At 43.5% G+C, this 18,638-nt stretch overlaps 2 protein-coding genes across 8 annotated transcripts in view; both read right to left on the reverse strand.

Annotated features, from left to right (window-relative positions):
- SYNRG (synergin gamma) overlaps positions 1-7,670 on the reverse strand; it is a 45,211-nt gene extending 37,541 nt beyond the window's left edge. For all 7 annotated transcript variants that reach the window (XM_030028301.1, XM_030028300.1, XM_030028299.1 and 4 more), the window contains exons 1-3: positions 7,582-7,670; positions 1,818-1,858; positions 370-488 (exon numbers count right to left, since the gene is read on the reverse strand). In XM_030028301.1, the coding sequence (XP_029884161.1) occupies positions 370-488; positions 1,818-1,858; positions 7,582-7,670 (249 nt within the window). The remainder of the gene's footprint in view (positions 1-369; positions 489-1,817; positions 1,859-7,581) is intronic.
- A 1,465-nt stretch (positions 7,671-9,135) lies between these two features.
- DDX52 (DExD-box helicase 52) lies at positions 9,136-17,270 on the reverse strand. Its single transcript, XM_030029027.2, has 15 exons — positions 17,133-17,270; positions 16,699-16,936; positions 16,237-16,367; positions 15,853-16,038; positions 15,441-15,584; positions 14,665-14,776; positions 14,292-14,364; positions 13,936-14,139; positions 13,473-13,563; positions 12,817-12,939; positions 12,450-12,600; positions 11,989-12,064; positions 11,067-11,138; positions 10,325-10,417; positions 9,136-9,827 (listed from the first exon to the last, which is right to left on the reverse strand). The coding sequence occupies exons 1-15, from the start codon at positions 17,217-17,219 to the stop codon at positions 9,707-9,709; spliced, it is 1,902 nt and encodes a 633-aa protein (XP_029884887.1). The 5' UTR covers positions 17,220-17,270; the 3' UTR covers positions 9,136-9,706.
- Between the last annotated feature and the right edge of the window lie 1,368 nt (positions 17,271-18,638).

Raw genomic sequence — 18,638 nt, forward strand, 5'->3', positions numbered from 1 at the left:
AGTTCAGATTCTGACATCTTTGAGTGGGCTATAACGTCCAAGTTACTTTAAATAGTACTGATGCTGTCCTTGCACTACACCCTCATTTCTCTCTACTCTACAACAGTGAGTAATGTATGCCAAACTCGCCCACTCTCTCTATCCAGATCCCAACAAAACTTGGAGAATTCTTTAAGTTATCAGAAATAACTTCAAAGAGAATACTACAAAACGTGATGTCCCACTACGGACTAATACCCACACTTCAGTTTCTAGCCAAATTCCACCCTCTTACCCCACTGCAGTTGCAAGAGGACTATGGCATCAGCTATCACCTTTCAGACAAGCACCAAGGCATCTCATTTCAGTCCACATTTCATTGCCACGCACCTGCATGGTCATGGGTCCAGGGGGCATCTGAGAACCATAATTCATTCCCATCATGCCTGGCATATTGGACTGCATGACAGGAACCATTGGAAATCCTTGCTGTTGCATAGGAATCATCCCTAAAATTAAACATTAAACAAGGTAAGCTTCCAGTTAATGTTAAAGCTTTTTTTTTTTTCCTTTTTTTCTTTTTTTTTTTTTTTTTTTAAACTAAACCAGCAAAGGAAAGGGAAAAAACTCTCAATCTTGCTGGACTGTTTAAAAAATAAAAAAATATGTTACGCTTGCAGGCAGCCACAGAATTTCCTTAGTTTAGATATTGGTCAGTCTAAGGGAAAAAACATTACAGGGCTTTCCCAGTAACTAAGCTGATGAATCCTCCCACCATCCTAAGGATTCCCTGTGGGTTTCTTCCCATATGATTTTTTGAAAGGGTCATCTACAATTAACGAGATTTGATGAACCAGGTTGACTGGTGCTGATAATTGTCCATTTCTCTTGAAAGGGAAAACTTACAAACTGGCAGCTTTTGAAGATCAGTCTTGGGAAATAAACTCATCATTTTCACAACACAAATTCATACTCTGATCTGGCTGGATAACTTGTCTGTAGGTTAATCAGCCCACTACATATATTAGAATGGTTACAGTAATTGTCAGTAAAAGCTAAACTTCAACAAAATCGGACAAATCAAGTTGGAATGTATTAATTCACTGAATAAAGGCAAGTGGATTCTGTTTCACTATTTTCATCTCTCATATATTGCTATCTTGGGAGACACACACTAACACATTTGTTACCAGCACACCGTGAGATAATTGTAACTGTGCATAACTGAACATCACACACAAAAACACTCCAGGAGAGACGCGCACTCTCAGAAATAATCCATAAGTCAGTCCCTGAGAGTTTTTATGAGAAAACTCTCCACTTCCCCTACAAGTTCTCTCTGTATTTTCCATTAATTAAACAGCACTGCAACAGGAATGAGAACAAAGGTAATTTAAGGCTGAGGCTCTCCTATTGTATTAATACTTTCCACACAGGTTGTGACTCTTGTCCCAGGGTCTTGCTGTGCTTTGTAAATATTTACCAGGTCTTGCAACACCCACACAATATGGGTATGCACAGCTGGTAGATGAAGCATAAAGAGGTTAAATACCACACTCAAAATAACACAAAAATCTTAAAGGCAAATTCAGGTTAAAAATGGAGATACAGTTTTCCTAGATCTTTAATCTAGCATTCTGGTAACACTGCTTCTTCGACATTGCATAGGAAGTTTTATAAATATAGTTGTGAGAGCCAGCTTACCAGTACTGCATTAAAGGGGAAAACCAGCCATGGACTTCAATTAATAATCATGCTTCTAAGCATCAGTGCAGAACTATTTTTTTTAATGTATCTAAACAAAGCAAAGAACTTCAAAATGTTAATTTTATACATACCTTGAGGGGGGCCTAAACCACCAGCAACAGGAAACATGAAGCTGGAGGAGGAAAAAAGCGTACATGAGAGTCTACCATTTTAGTGCAAATATAAATGATTGAAAAAGCTACCTCGACTTGCATGTCAGCACCACCACCCAAAGCCTCCCACCTTCTGGTCAGTGTGTCGATCTGCTCCTGCAGGTCTCGCGGAACCCAAACCCACTGCAGGGAAAAGGCCACCCCTCCCAGGGATCCCCCAAAGCACCAAAGAGTCCCACCAGCACCGTCAGCGCTTTCACAGGCTGCAAAGCTAGGAAGAAATAGATCTTATCCTCCACAGCAGCACTAAAATGGCTTTGACTCATCGACATCACCCACAAGAGAGTTTCAGCACCTACGCAGGTTGGTAACAGGTCAGTTTGTTAGTGTAGGCTAGGCCTTCAAGCACCGCAGAATGAATAAGCATCTCCTGTTGGAAGTATCTGATTCAGTAAGACCATTAACTGCACCAGACAATAGTTATCAGCTGCTTAGTAACAGTTTTCTGCAGAGAAAGAAACTATCCACGAAACCCCACCACTTCTGCATTCCCCCCCTCCCTTTGAAACACTAAGTATCACAAAATAAAAGAGTTTCTATTTTCTCAATTACATCTAATTACAAGAAAAATGGTGCCTTGGAAAAAATATTCATTGAAGTATCAAGGGCCAAGTGCACCTGGAGGAAGAACTGTTAAAATTTCAACTGAAATCATAACGGAAATTGCTACCCCTTACTTTCAAGCAGAAGCACGTGCTGTGCTGCCAAACAGCAAAAAAGGACTTAGTTTAAAAGTCTCATTTGCAAGCAACTCTCAGAAACCCATGTCAGCAGTAATTTACCAAATAAGAACCTCACTCAACGTCCCAGGCAGCTATTGGATCAAAATGCCATGAAAAAGGAACACTTAGAGATATTCAATATCCCTCAGCACGAGGGTGGATGTAAAAGAAACTGCCTAAGAGTAAAGGAGAAAATGCTATCATAAATGACTGCAGACAGTTTTTCAAAACGTGTCGGAAGTTCCAAAAGCCAACATGGTTTATAAATATAAAAGAGCTGTGTAATATGAGTACTAAGATGAAATAAGGAATTTAAATTATATATTTATCCAGGAGCAAATTGTACCTACCCACTATACAGACAGCAGGTTACACGGTCACCAAGACAACCCATATTACTCTTCATTTCATCCTCTAACTCAGAATCTTCTTAATACTAAAGCTGCTGCTTTTACCCTGACCACTATGTGCTGATTTCTCCTTCCACAACACACACCTACACTTTCCACTGGGTCCACGTCTTACCATCCTCAATCACCACAATTTTTGGTTTCTCTCTTTGAAGCACTGTGCAGATACACGCTACCTTATCTCAAAACAAGTGCTGGGCTTCTCTGGATTGGGATCAGTTCAAAACCGCAGCCAAGGTCTAGTCAACTGACTGGTGTTCAATTTGGTCATTTTTAATCCACTTCTTAGCATACAAATATTAACATCATGAAGACAAACAGCTGACTGAAAATCTCAGAGCAACCCATGACTGAACTCTGGTGCTGGCCAGAAAAGCTGTTTTCTCCACTCAGGGGCTGAAGCCCAGTGAATTAACTGGATTTTGCCTGCGTTTCATTTCACCTATGGAAATAGTTGTCAGTACAGAGTGCCTCCTCCGCAATATACCCCCTTAAAACGTGTGCAAGTTCAGATGTGTGGAGCTTCTGTTGTAAGCCAGATCTGCAAGTGCAGCAATTTTAGGCATCATAAAAATACACAGTTCTTAGTTTAGTCATAATGATGAAATACTAAAAGTTATTTTTTAAAAGCTCACAAGTATGGAAAAGTGTTCATAGCTTCATGCTTTCCCTTCTTGTTGGGGAATCCGGTCAACAAGAATTCTTCCAAATCAGCAAACGTAATGTAAACTGAACAAGCATGGCAAGGTACCACTGCTTGTTGGAAGCAAATAAAGGCCAGACTATTAAATATTTATCCCTTTCTACAGAGCTCCTGATTAATTTATAAGTCTCTGTTGAAAAAAAAAAAAACCCAACCAATCAACAAAAAAAAATGCAGCTAATTAGAGGGGACTGGAAGAAGAGCTAGTTAAAAGTAGCAAAGCAGGCTCCTGCAGCACAGCACTCTGTACGTGCAGCTCGGATTCATCATGGACCTTGCTCCAAGATTTAGCTGTGCAACTGCCAACATCAGTCACACATGCACATACATAAACCCCATCAACTTCTTTAGCCAAGCAACAGGAATTTTATTCCTAAACTACTTTTTGGAGATGTGTCGTGGTTTAACTCCAGCCAGTAACTAACACCACGCAGCTGCTTGCTCACTCACTCACTCCCCTCCACCCAGTGGGATGGGGGAGAGAATTGGAAAAAAAAAAAAAAAAAGTAAAACTAGTGGGGTGACATAAGAACAGTAAGGAATAATAATGATAATAATAATAATAATAATAATAATAAAATTACAATAATAATAATAAAAGAATTGGAATATACAAAACAAGTGATGCACAATGCAATTGCTCACCACTCGCCGACCAATGCCCAGTTAGTTCCCGAGCAGTGATCTACGCGCCCCCCCCAGCAACTCCCCCCAATTTATATACTGGGCATGACATCACACGGTATGGAATATCCCTTTGGCCAGTTTGGGTCAGCTGTCCTGGCTGTGTCCCTTCCCAACTTCTTGTGCATCTCCAGCCTTCTTGCTGGCTGGGCATGAGAAGCTGAAAAACCCTTGACTTAGTATAAACACTACCCATCAACAACTGAAAACATCAGTGTGTTATCAACATTCTTCTCATACTGAACCCAAAACACAACACCATACCAGCTACTAGAAAGAAAATTAACTCTGTCCCAGCTGAAACCAGGACAAGATGCAAAAGAAATGCCCACACACATCTAGTTAAAGCAGATGATTCTCATTGCTGAGAAAGCAAGCTGAAGCAGTCATTTGTGAGATTAACTGAAGCACTACAGAAAACCATTGAACTTGATAACCATATAGCAATAGGAGCAACATCAGAAGTAGCTTTCTTTTAAAGAGAACATTTTAATTCCAGTTATCTCAAAATAACAACACTGGCAGGAGAATTAAGAACAAACAGGCAATATTAGAACAGCATGTTGTTCCCCCCACCGTGCCTTTTTTTTTTTTTTTTTTTTTTTTTTTTTTTTTAAGATGGGCATGATAAATTAAGCAGTCTATAAGGTCCAATATACTATTTGGGGGCTAAAAGAACATTTATAGCTAGCTGACTGTATGCTCTAAAATGACCAAATGCACTTTCTAGACAATGGAAACCTTTATGACCCCAGATGTTTAAAATATATAATTAGTTGACTATTATCAAGCATGTTATTTTAATATAATTTTTTTCTCCTTGTTATTTCCACAATGGTTTAAATGCATCTGCAGACATTTCTGTAGTTCTCAACAGTAAAAGCACTTGACCACCTAGGTTCATGCAGCTAGCCATAACACTTAGGGTAACACAGTAAGAAAGTGTAATATATGTGATACATTGCACAAAATAAAATAAGGGAAACAGAGCAATTATGCTACAACAGAACTCTTAAAGCAGTAATATAAATCTGTAAATTCCTATCAGATATTTTAAATACGGAGCTTCAAAACAAACCTAAACAAACCAACAGCTTCAGTCAAAATGCAGGAGTGTGGGGAGAAGCAACTCCTTCTCTGTACACATATTTCACTATAAAAGCTCCAAACTACACATAACACTTTCCTATCTACAAGTGGATTTTTAAGCCCCTTAATTCTCTACCAGTACAACTCTATCAACACAATATAGACTGTCATAGTATTTTCGAATGGCAGAAATCCATAAAAATTAAAGTGAAACAAGGCAAAGAACCCACACGGACACAGAGAACAGAACCTTTCCTCTACCTCCAGACTTCATTCTCAAAGAACCCAAAATACTAACAATGGGAAACAACGATTTTTAAATCCTTTTATTTTTCAAAACCTATAGTCCGCTGATAACACTTTTGTTATTTTCCTGTTAAATTGCTGAGAAGGCAGCATGGCTTTAAGAGGTTAGACTGTTTATCCAGCTCCTCTCAAGAACTGTTTCAGATTTATATACGTGGGGAAACACAAAGACAGCCTCCCATTCCTTCCACAGCATGCACAGGCAGACATATACACTTCAGCTTTTCTCTTCCCAAGTATTCCAGACCCCTTGGATGCCTCTTCCCCAACACAGAGCAGCAACCCGGCTCAGAGAGCTGACGGGAAACCCCGGACCTGTGCCTTGTGTGTGAAGGTTGCCCCGGTGCGGATCCCCCCCTCTTCACATTCTCAATAACGCTAACAAAACCGCAGGCTTCAGATATCCAAGAAGACTCAATGAACTTAAATTCCCTTTGTCAAATGCAAAATTTACCCAACCTCCCTAGAAGTAGGGCAACAGATAAACAGCATGCAAGAGCCTACGTTAAAAAAAAAAAAAAAAAAATCACTAAATCATCAAAGGCGGCAAAATACAGCTTTCTAACCTTTCCAAAAACACAATGACATGTTCACACATCTCTTTTACCACCATTTCTTTCCCCCAACACCATTCCTCAGTCCTCCCACTTCGATGAAGTGCCTTTTGCGGGGGAAAAGAAACCCCCCTCCAGCAGGAGCAGGCGAGCAGAGGGTCCGTCCTGCAGCAGCCACACACCTGCCCGGTGGCGATAAGCAACATTTATCACTGCCAACACCAGTGGCACCCGAGCAGGGCTGGCAAAAACAAAAAATCCCTTTCTGCCCCAATATTTGAGATTGCAGCTGCGGAGCCTGATGGCAAGTGGGCTACAACCGCCCAAGCCCAGATGAGCTGGGGGATAAGGTGGGCTCCCAAAAGACAAATACATCCCAGCAAACCGCGGAGCCACCATGGCTGCATTCCCCACACCCCACCTAGGACCCCCACACCCCATCCAGGACACCACAGACCCTGCCTGGGACCCCACAGACCCTGCCTGGAATCCCCACACCCCATCCAAGACACCACAGGCCCCACCTGGGACCCCCACACCCCACCCAGGACACCACAGACCTCATCTGGGACCCCCACATCCCAGCCAGGACACCACATACCCCGCTAGGACCCCCACACCCCACCCAGGACACCACAGACCCCACGTGGGTCCCCACACACCCCACCCAGGATGCCGCAGACTCCTCCTGGGACCCCACAGACCCCGCCTGGGAACCCCACACCCCACCCAGGACACCACAAACCCCGCCTGGGACCCCCACACCCCACCCAGGACACCACAGACCCCATCTGGGATCCCCACACCCCACCCAGGACACCACAGACCCCGCCTGGGACCCCCACACCCCACCCAGGACACCACAGACCCCATCTGGGACCCCCACACCCCACCCAGGACCCCACAGACCCCGCCTGGGACCCCCCCCACACACACCCCACCAGGGCCCTGACCCCTCCCCCCCCCCCCATCCCACCTGTACCGCGAGCCCCCACCCCACGAGTCTTCCCCCTTACCTCTGCCCCCTCACCGCCCACCAGCTCCCCCATATCTACCTCCCTCCCCATGTCCCCCCATCTGTCCTCCTTCTCCCCTCCACAGCCGCCCCCCCCCCCCTCACCCCACTCCCCTCCTCCCCTCCCCGTGGCCGCAGCCCTCCGGCCCCGCTCGCCCGGCCCGGTGTCCCCCCCCGTCCCCCCCCCCCCGACCACCGACCTGGCGGCTCCCGCTCCGCCGCCGCCTCCGCCCGCGCCGCCCGCCGCCCCGCCGGCACCCCCCGCGCCGGGTCCCGGCCGCAGCGCCATCTTCCCGCTCCGGCCCCGGCAGCGGCTGTCAGCTGAACGGCGGCGGCGGCGGCTTCGGCTTCCGGGGCCGGGCCACAGTCGCAGCCCGCCCACGGCCCCACGGCGGGAACACGCACCCGGCCGGCCGGGGGGGGGGGGGGAAACGCCGGCCTGACAGGGGGAGAAGAGGCCCTGCCTTCTGTTGAGGAACGCTTTTAAAAATCGAGGCGATAAAATCAACTTCGGCCACCTAAAACCAAACCTCTTTCCTGGGAAAAAGTGCCGCCCTCGCGGCCCAAGCGGCAAGGGGACGCGCAGGCCAGCTCTCCCTCACAGCTGCTGCGGAGCGTGCCCCCGCGGAGGGCACTGGGAATATTACTTCATCACACGGTAACTGTGCCCGCCAAAAACCTCAGGAGCGCTGTGAAACGAGCGCTGCTGATGAGGTGCGGGGTGAGGTACCGGAGCCTCGCAGTTGCGCTCCTCTCCCTTCGCAAGGTCAGCCAAGGCTTGCTGAAATACCTGGAAAAAACTGTGGAAGCTGGGGAGTTGCTCTTCACCCTCGGGCAAAGTGGGTGTTCGGTGTGACAGCTTTCCAGCACCTCACACGGGAGTAAATCCTGGGAAAGGCCGCTGCTTAAACTTCTCGGTAAGCTACTGATCCGTGTCAGAAATCGCATTAAAATCAAACCCAGCCTCAGAGAAAGAAGCTAGATGAAATTTAAGCTCTCGTTTTAAAACTAAGTCCCTCAGAAAGAGAACTGTGGCACCTTCTTCTGCAGAATTAGAATTGCACAAAGCTGCTCGTGATCAAAAGCGGTTTTCTCTCCTGCTACTGCAAGAAGCGCATCTATTCTGTGTATTAGCAGTGCCTTTAAAGGTGAATGTTGGTAATTTCTCACTCAAATTGTGAAACTGATTCCACATCGTATCTGTCATCAGTATCTTGCAGCAGGCAACTTGGTATTTATCAGAATATACAACTTCATTTTTATTAAAATATACAGGCAAATTTGTTCATAGATGTCAAAATGAAGACATTATTTCCTATATAACCCAAGTGTAAGATGCAATTCTGCAGTCAGTCAGTCTGGCTTATGAATAAGCAAAACAGGATGCAGAGCGTCTTAGATCAGTTTCTCAAAAAACTTCACAGTTGCGAGCTGGGCAGAGTCATTAACACTGCTCTGCTGTAAATGAGTTATAGAGACCTGGGAATCCATTTCCAAACTGGATTAAGTATGACAAAGCAAGACGACAATCCTGTACAAGAATGCTTGCTTAAAGAAGGATTACAGTTGCAAAGGAGAAGCCATTCCTGCATTACCGGAATTCTTGCACAACCACAGTGGACCGAGAACACAATCAGGAGGTGGGGAGGTGGAAAATGTGTGGTGCCTGGCCTTTCTGTGTAGCAGACTAAGGAATAATGCCTGCAGACTTGTTTCATCAAGGCTGTATAGACAGGGAAGTCTCTGTATTAGAATCTTTTATGACCTTGTTTATGCTGTTTTGAGGCTTAAATATGAAACAGTACAAAATTACTAGAGTTTACAGACATGTAAAGTATCAGTTACTTCAAAATTATTTTATAGAAGCAAAAAAGTAGGAGGAGCAAGACTTTACTTTCACATACAATACAAGTGGGTTTGGTTTGGGTTTTTTAGAGTGTCCAGGGAAGTCTTTGACAGCTGCATTTATCAAGCCTAACAGTAAGTGTTTTCTGCCACTGAATCTTCTGGAAGTCTGACAAACATATTAGGGGTGATCTGAACACAGAACTGACAGCATTTCCAAGGACTAATACAAAACTGCGTAAGAGTAACACAATCAGATGCTATTTTTGAACTACTGTTCAGAAACACAAGGCATTTACTGCAAGAACACACTCTTCAGCTTCTATGAGAAGCACTCAGGAATCCTCTACTGGTATTTCAGTGGAGACTTTCTTGCATGTAAGCATCCATCCTCACCCAGGAGGAAATGTAAGAAATACTTTTCTCTCTTCCCCTTTGCTGCTATCTTCATTCTTCTGTTTTTCAGTACGGACATAAGTGTCAGCCCCAGCTCACGAGTAGTCTGTTGCTATTCAGCTTTTTGAAAACCGTCTGTAATTTACTGCCTTTTTTATCTTCTTTAACTTTCTTTTTTTCCTTAATATTTTCCTTTGTAGTTTTCCTACAGAAACACATTGGAGACCAAGACACGTGAACATAACATACGAAGTATATAGCAGTGACACAGACTTGAGTTGTTTTACATCATGTTAGTGCAGCTGAACATAAACCCTTCAGTAGCAACACTCCAAAGCGTGGGTAATGCTGTTCTTTGTGTCCACTTCTACTACACCAAACTGCTACACACCAGTCTTCTGTGAGCTCTAGTCATTACAACTTAAGACCTGCTTCTTGTATTAATACTCCATGCATTAAAATCAAAGCCAGCCCTTTGCCAGAAGAGGAGAAGATAGGTGCTGTCAAGTGATAGCTAGTCTGAAGTCTGGCTTTAAGGCCAGTGGTTGAAACTCAGCTTGCTACCACCTGATACATGGCACCTAAAACCATTATGACTGGGTGGTCCATCCAAACAAGTTATTGGTTATTTTAGAGGAAGTTTGCTGGGCCTTTTCTGGATAAACAGCATCTCTTACCTCCTCTTGAGAAAAACCTACTTACGTTTTTCTTTTGCCTTTTTTTAAGAAGCACTGAGGGGTGGTACAAATGGATTCTCTTGTCAATGGTTTCTTAATGAATTTCTTCTTTTGTATGCTGAGAATGACATTTAGTGAAGGATTAAATTAAAGGGCAAAAATTAATATCCAAAGTAAATAAAACAGATAATGAAAACCTTTACTGGTTGTTAGGGATTTATGGGTCTGAATATATTTTCAGTGTTGTTTATTCCAAGATTAGTTCAACCACGTTATCTCTGAGAGATTCAAACAAACTTTATTTTAATATATGTCTAATTTATATATATATATATATGGATTTCTAGTTTTAGAAACTATTAGAAGTTATGAAAAAGCATGAAAAGAAACACTAACTAAAAAACTATTTATCTATATGCATACAGCCCTACACCAATTTTTCTAAAGGTAACTCAAAAGAATAAAGGACTTTCGTTTATCAGAAGCCCAATTCATGAGTGTGGGCCTAGGAAGCGTAAAGCAGATTTCAAGGAAATCATTAAAAAAATAGTTAATTCCAGGGAAACCATAAGTTGAGAATTCTTTTGGCTTCCATTTTTGTCTGGGTAAAAAACCGCCACCCCCACCCCATCTAAAATTCCTTTTGCAGCTGAACTGCAACTATATTGCAAACAACTGAATCTTTTGTAACCCTTATACCCCCAGCACCACTCATGCAGCTGTTAAAATGGGAAACAAACTGATAAAAACTATTCAAGTGAACATACCTTTGCAGTTTGGGAAAGTGTTTTATGTAGTCTGGCACAGGACAGCCAGCTCGCTGAATAACATTGGCTATACTGGAAAGGAGAGGAGGAAAGAGATGAACTCCAGCATTGAGTGCTTGAACAACAGATAAGCATCTTATGTGGAAAATAGCAATTCCTAACAACTGGCTGTTTCGTCGTTGTTTTTTTGTTTTGTTGTGTTTTTTTAAAGCAAGAAATAAAGACACAAAAGCAAGTTTGAAGTAAGGTGAGGAAGAAACAAAAAGACGTAAAAGGCTTAAATGAAACTAGTGACTCCATTTGGATAGTTTAAACAAATTGAAACTCTAGGTGAGTACAGTCTTCAAGGAGATGAAGAAAAAGCAGTAAGCCAAAACAGAGAATCATACCAAGTAATTTTGGACACAAGGAAGTTAAAGAACTGGATTAAAAAACCTAAAGCACAGCATGAGGTAGTCATACTTTCTACATGGCAAATGATTCAGGAAAACCAGAACAAGAGCAAAGTTAGTTGTAAAGACTGTTGAACCTGCTCTTTAGTGAGGTTCAAGTCAGAATAACTGACTTTCACTGAAAGGTGCTACTAAGTAAGCCATCACGTTGTCATTACTGGCAACAAGACTGGAAGAAGTGAAAGGCTGCTAGTTTCTCTCTTGCTGCATTAGTGAAAGGCTTCAAAAAGAAACCTTAAAATTTAAATGTTCTCAGTCTTCCCCATACTGCGGTACCACCTTGTAGTTCCATCATGCTGATACAGAGCTCTCTCTCTCTAGTTTTAAGAGCTTTTTACAGCAGTGTGGGGCTTCCAGAGCATGGCAATACTGTGCTTATGAGGCGTGTGGTACCAGACACAACCATATGGTTCAGCAATACACTATATAAAACAAAAAAACATTTTTCCTATATCATGTTTCCAATTTACCTCCGTAATAAAGGTTTATCATCTTCTGTAAAGAAAGTGACTGCTTTCCCTGCGTGCCCTGCTCTTCCAGTACGACCTGTCAAACACAAATTTTGCAAAGAGTAGAGATTTTACTTTAAATATCTCCCTTTATTCTATTCCTCTTCACAGCCCCAGCCTCCTGACATGTATTGTATACTAAGCATACTACCAAGCAGCCAATCCCCAAAGATTGTTCCTATTGAGTGAAAGCACAGGTATGTCTGAAGCGTCTAAATATTTAAGGTTCATAAAAGACTGACAAAAAGTAATGCACTTTTACTGAAAGTTGAGCCCAGTATACTCTGGCTCAAGTGATGTAGAAGCTAGTGCTGCAGCAACAGAGGAGGCTCGGTTTCAGGATTTTTGCTAATGCACAAGAGCATCTACATTAAAGATCTAGGAAATGAGAAAAAGGACACAATTTGTGAACAATCGCTCACCTATCCTGTGGATGTATTCCACCGCACTCGTTGGCAAATCATAATTGATGACCATGTTCACTCCTTTGAAGTCAATCCCTCGAGCTAGTAAGGCTGAGCAGATGAGCACCCAGATCTTCCCAGCTCTGAAACTGTGTACTACGTTATCTCTCTAGGAAAAGAAAAGAGAAGAAAGCTACTTGGAAACAACCTAATTAGCAATTTGAGAAAGGAGGCGAACTTGGCATGATATTAATGAGTAAAACTAAACCTCTAAACCAAAACCTGCAGTAATTTACTGTCAAAGTTACCTGAAGTTACATTCCAACACTCTTGCTTTTACCTTTCTCTCTAACGTGTTTCTTGGAAAGAAATTACATCCTCCTACCTGTTGCTGCGTTTTGTCTGCATGGATGACATCCACATTGATGCCTTCGTAAATAAGTTCATGGAAAAGCTCTTTAGCCCTCTCAATAGACTGTACAAAAACAAGGACCGGAGGAGCAAAACCCTGCAAAAGAATAAGCTTGTCTAAGGTTCAAGTCCTTTTCCTACCATTACTGATTGCAGATACTGAGCTACTAAAGAGACTTAACCACTCCCAGTATTTTACATCTCAGAGGACTTTTTTTTTTTTTTTTTTTTGACTAGCCAAATCTTTGGGAGTCAGAACTAAGCAAGTTCAGCTCCATTGCCTTTGATGGAATTGTTCCTAATTTAAGCATCAGTGTGTATTTTAATCCACAGAAACGGACAATTTTTTTTTCTTCCAACCAATGCAAAGAACCCACTCATACTGCCAAGTGAAATTAAACAGACTGTTAATACAAACTGCTCCTAAGCAAGACTCAAATATATAACCAAGAATGGGGAACACTCTCAGTTTTCATAGGTAGGGTACTTACTCTTTCTCTGGTACAGCACATTTGGACAATGGTTTAACATGTGTCACAGAGAAGTCTTTGCCCTAGGAAATTATGAGTCTCACAGAACACACAGCTCAGTTCAGTAGTAAGCAGAATGTACTCAGTCTCTCCAAAATACCTTTTTAATAAGGTCTCTCATTGCTGTTAGTTTTCCTGTTTCAGATCCAACAAACAACAGCTCTTGCTCTACTGTCTCTGCTGCACAGTTTCTGAAACCAGAAATCCAACAGAAGTGTGCTACCATTAGAGTTTATTTATAGATTTATAAACACTAAAAACCATAAAATATTACCTGATGAATGAGAAATATTGCACAACAAACTTATTGCACCAGTACGTGCTTCTAAGATTAACGTTTACGTGATGATAAAGTAATGGGTAAAAGAAAACAATGCTTTCCCCAATAGGTGAGAAAGATCCATATGCCTACACAATTTTTTCTGGAGACAAACAACCTGCAGTACTAAGACTAACAACAGAGACATACAACCAAGCAGACTGATGATGCAAAGAAAGCAAATAATTTGCCCAGGAAAGGAAAAAAAAAACATGAGAGAGTCGGAGTACAACTGCACACCTACCTTGCTCCAACGGACACCAGAACAACGCTGTCAAGGTTGAGTTTACACCACTCCTCTACATCACGTGCAAAGGTTGCGCTGAACAAGGCTCTTCTCACCACGTGGGACGTGCATGCCAGGAAGATGGAGGCCAGCTGGTCTCGGAACCCTGACTTCCCATCTTCAAACAGTTTATCTGACTCATCCACCACCAGCCACTCCACACTAGGAACAGAGAGGTTTGCTTTTCAGTGAAAATCACTGGCGGAGAAGGCAAAAGTTCTAACACACCATCACAGATGCAAGGACTGTTCACGCATCTGCTTTTCAGTGGCCAAGCTGGTCGCAAAGCCAGGGTTGATAAAGACTCTTGGTACCTGGTCAAGTCTATGGCTGGAGGATCTTGTTTCAGCAAATAAATGAGTCTGTTTGGAGTCGTAACTAGTATATCTAACGAAAGAAAAAAAAAAAAAAAAGGCAAGATGTTGAAAAAGACACAAAATAAACCAGACTAACAGTGGCCTGAGAAACCCAAGTTCCAATCCAATCTGCCAGAGGTACCATTTAACAGGGTCCACTGTCAGCCTCAGTTCTTATTTCTTCCATACCAGCTACTTTTTTAGTGTTGAGCAATAGATTGCACATCTTGAGTGGTATTAACCAATCTCTTTAAAACCACGCAGGCCAGAAGAGAAAGGTCAGTGACATTTTTTAAATTTTTAGAAGCACTTCAGTAGTTAGAACAATTACCAAATTTCTTAGAAGACTTGGGCCCAAACTTCTTTGCTGCTTCAGCTGCCTTGTGGATCATATGTATTCTGAAGCCTGTCCCCTCAGCCAACTTCACCAGCTCCCGATGTGTCTGAAAAGGCAGCAACAGAGATTAAGTTTTCAGACTGAGCTGATTGGCTTTTCTAAGCAGAAAAACTGCAGACAATCCTGAAGATACAGCTTCAGACAACACCCTGATTTCAGTGTTAGGAGAAAGCTGTCTAGTTTTCTTAGTATAACAAAACACAGCTTTCTAACACATATTATTCACTTGAAAGTTCTCACGGGTCTGACTACCACATTTTGACTCTAACAATGTAGCTCCCACAAGCCCCCTCTCCCATTTGAATAAAAATGGAGCTCTGCCCAAAGTTGTGATTTTTTATTTCAGTTTAATAACAAAGCTTCAATGTTAAGTTATTCGTTGAAATTTTGCGTTTGGGACAAACAGACAAGTCTCCCGTAGCAATCTCAAATATGAAAGTAGGTATTAAGAGCACCTAAGCACTGGGCAGTTTTAAAATATCATCAAAGAGTCCTGAGCCTCTAATCTAATCATTTAGATTGGACTGAGATACTAGATATGTAGCTATTTCACAGAAGACAAAAGACTTAAAAGAAATGTTTAAATTAGCTTTTTCTGATATCTGAGGGTAATAAAGGAAAAAAATATTTACTAAGCCGCTATTTTAGCGATTCAGAGTGAAAACTTTGAAGTACATCACTATGACAACCCCTTTGCCCTCAACACACACCTGGCTAGCAAGTTCTCGGGTAGGTGATATGATCAGAGCTCTGAATCCTTTGTTCCTAGGTTGCTTCAGATGCATTAAGAGAGGAATACAAAATGCCAGTGTTTTTCCAGACCCAGTAGGAGCTGAAGCTAGAAGTTCCCGACCCTGTAATAAAAACAAGAAGGGTGTTATATTTTACTAGGAAAAAAGAAGAAAAAAACCCCACATTTACGTAAATATTAATGCTACAAACCCAAAATACATTAGTAAAAGCACAAACCAAGAATACTGTAATGGCAAAGTTTTGAACTCTGATGCAGTTGATATATCTCTAAAGCTGTGCAACCAACCACTGCCGTGACCCTGAAGAGAGAGACCACTCTCCAAATTTTGCCATACTCCCTGTAATAAAATGCAGTGCCAGAAAACCTACATGAAGCATGACGGGAATAGCCTGCATCTGGATAGGTGTTGGGACCTGGAAGCCAGCAGCTTGAATATTCTCTATGATTTTAGGGTGGATTTTGTACTCCTTTTGAAGTTGCTCAAACGTGGCAATTGGGTCAGGAAGATCTGTTCCTTGAATATTAATCTTGTGTTGATTTCTGAAGCGGTTTATCTAAAAGACAAAAGACAAAACTCTTTCTTTCTTTCACAGCATAAAACTAAACATGTATGGATTCCTCTCCTGGTTACATTCCCCATACTCAGTCACCCTCCTCCCAAGAGAAATTACCATAAATAAACCTCAATTTTCAGATAGAGCACCCACAGAAACCAAGTAATCTGTTGCTACATTAGAATTCCATGGCCCCACCTTTTCTCTTCTCAAGCGTTCAAGTTTTTCTGCAGTAGGCTTTTTGTCTTTTGCATCTTCGAATTTTGCTTCCAGAGAGGACATCCACTTTATTCCATTACTTTCTGACAACTCTGGCATTGATACTGCTTCTGGAAGTTTCAAAAAATTGAAATTTCCATTAGTAAAATCCAGTCCAAAATTATTTGGTAAAAAAGAACACCTCAAAACCGTTTTTCTCTCATTCCCACTAAAGTTAAGGAAAACTCCAGAAGGATGGCAATCACATCCCCATGCCTTAACACCAAATCTCGGCCCAATTATTTTATCAGCTCTGACACAGGCCAGCTAAAGAACCCAGAAGCCTCTTTTTTTTCTGGTAAAATGACCTACAGTACCTGCAGATTCAAAGTAAACTGAAACAAGCCACATGAACTTCATCAGCATATTCTGCCAAGGACACGCATACACGTACATAAATACCTCGTGCCTTTTTCTTTTTTCTTTTCCCTTCACTGCTTTCTGCAGTTCTTTTTCTCTTTCCCGCCATCTCTCCGCCGTTTTTCCCAGCTCCATCTTCCTTCTGCTGCTCTCCACCCTTCACCTCCTCTCCAGGCCCTGCGAGCCTCCAGCCCTCCTCGGCAGACCCCAGGGGGGCTTCCTCCTTGCACCCGAAGAAGTCAAGGCTCTCCGGCGAGACGCCGCCGCTCCCCTTTATCACCTGGAGGGAAAAAAAAAACAGGGAAAACCGTGAGACACCCTGCCCGGATCCCAGCACCTCCCCGACCGCTACCACAGACCCGCAGGTAGGCCCGGGGGGCCCGCCGCAGGGAACGGACGCGGCCCTGCGGCCGATGTCACGGGAGGGAACGTGACCCAAACCCGTCCCAGATTCCCCCAACCGGTGTGCTCCGCACCCGGAATCGCCGCGCATCGATCCCGAAACGCCGCACGTCAAAACGGGCACCGGCACCCAACCGCCGAAACAGCTCCTGCGCCTCCATGCCGCTCCACTCCCAAAGCTCCCCGCGGCGCCCCCGGAAGTAGCGAGTACATCCGGGGGACGCGGAGGCGGAGCCGATGACGTGCCCGGCCGGGTATCATAGCAACCACCCCGCGGGGGGGGTGTCATGGCGCCGCGTTGCCACGGCAACCGCGGGGTTAGGCTCCGCCGGGCCGCGCTCCGCTCTAGGCCGCACCAGGCCCGGTGTACCGGGAGAAGCCACCCCGAGGCGGGCACGGCTGTCCCGACAGCGGAAAGCAGCCATCCCTTCCCTGCTGTAGGGCCGGCCTCAGCCTTGGGGGGCTCCGGGCCGGCTGTGGGTCTCTCCCGTCCGGCCCCTTCCAGATCCCCGTTACTGCAGCTCCGCTGCAGTAACGGGGATCTGGAAGGGGCCGGACGGGAGAGACCCACAGCAGGGTGGTGTTTGTTGATGCTCCGTTTCTTTTTTAAAAAAATTTATAATCACCTGCTTGAGGTCTAAACGAATCAGAAATATCAGAATCCAGCATATGAGCCATAAAACTGTACTACATCTTTATAGGCCGATCGCAGCGTTTTGTCCTTTTGTGTATTCCTGATGGCCAGTTAATTGCGCTGACTGCTTCAGCTATTTTTAAGGAACGGTTCAGCTGAATAAGAGGACAAAAGCTTTTGTGGGAAGTTTTTGTTCGGACGGGTCTGGGCTTTGGTGATTTACAGTATCATTAGCTGGTCTCAAAGGACTGACCTCTCTTCTATCCATCACCGCACTGGCAAGTAGAGATTATCAGCTCCGCTGGGCACAACCAGTCTGCCTCTTAGAGATGTAAACTTAGGTCCTAGATATTTCTGAGGAGGCAAAACAGCGGCTTATAGCACTTTTCATTGCCCGGCTCATCCCTTGTTTTATATTCTCTCCCTGGATTGACGGGGAAGTCCCACTGTGATCTGCAACAAGTGGCTCTGCCTTTTCCTGTGAAAGCAGAGGAATGTTCTCTCTTGGTTTGATTCAAACCCATTTTGTTAAAAAATACTTGGGGCTCAATCCTGCACTACCCTCCTGATTTTAAGACCCACACTAACAGAACATTTCAGCGTGCGTTTTGTGAAGCCAGTTAGCAGTCCCAGCGACACCTAAATTAAAGTCAGGAATGTGCCCAGCTAATTTATTTAATCCTTGATTTCCATTGATACAATCCGGCCTCACAACTGTGCTTGAATAAAGAAATGCTGGAGGCAATGGCAGGAGCGACACAGCAACTGGCTCAGCTGCTCAGGACAATCAAGAAACTTTGCATAGATTAAGATCAGAATTTATTTAATTCATGTATTTATTCATTATGATAAACTGTGAGACCCAATAGTACAGGTAAGTCTCCTAGTACTCTGTATCAGATCAAACAATACAGATATTTTTCCTGGTGTTCTTGAAGTAAAACAA

The sequence above is a fragment of the Aquila chrysaetos genome, chromosome 10 (genome assembly GCF_900496995.4).
Source record: "Aquila chrysaetos chrysaetos chromosome 10, bAquChr1.4, whole genome shotgun sequence".
Taxonomy (NCBI): Eukaryota; Metazoa; Chordata; class Aves; order Accipitriformes; family Accipitridae; genus Aquila; species Aquila chrysaetos.

Excerpts from the sequence above, each read along its gene's own strand:
- DDX52 (XM_030029027.2), bottom strand. The coding sequence starts at position 17,219 with ATGGAGGCGCAGGAGCTGTTTCGGCGGTTGGGTGCCGGTGCCCGTTTT. Across the intron at positions 16,368-16,698 it reads AAAAAAGAAAAAGGCACGAG|AAGCAGTATCAATGCCAGAG; the intron begins GTATTTATGTAC and ends TGAAACTTCCAG. Across the intron at positions 14,365-14,664 it reads CAAGTCTTCTAAGAAATTTG|ATATACTAGTTACGACTCCA; the intron begins GTAATTGTTCTA and ends TTCTTTCGTTAG.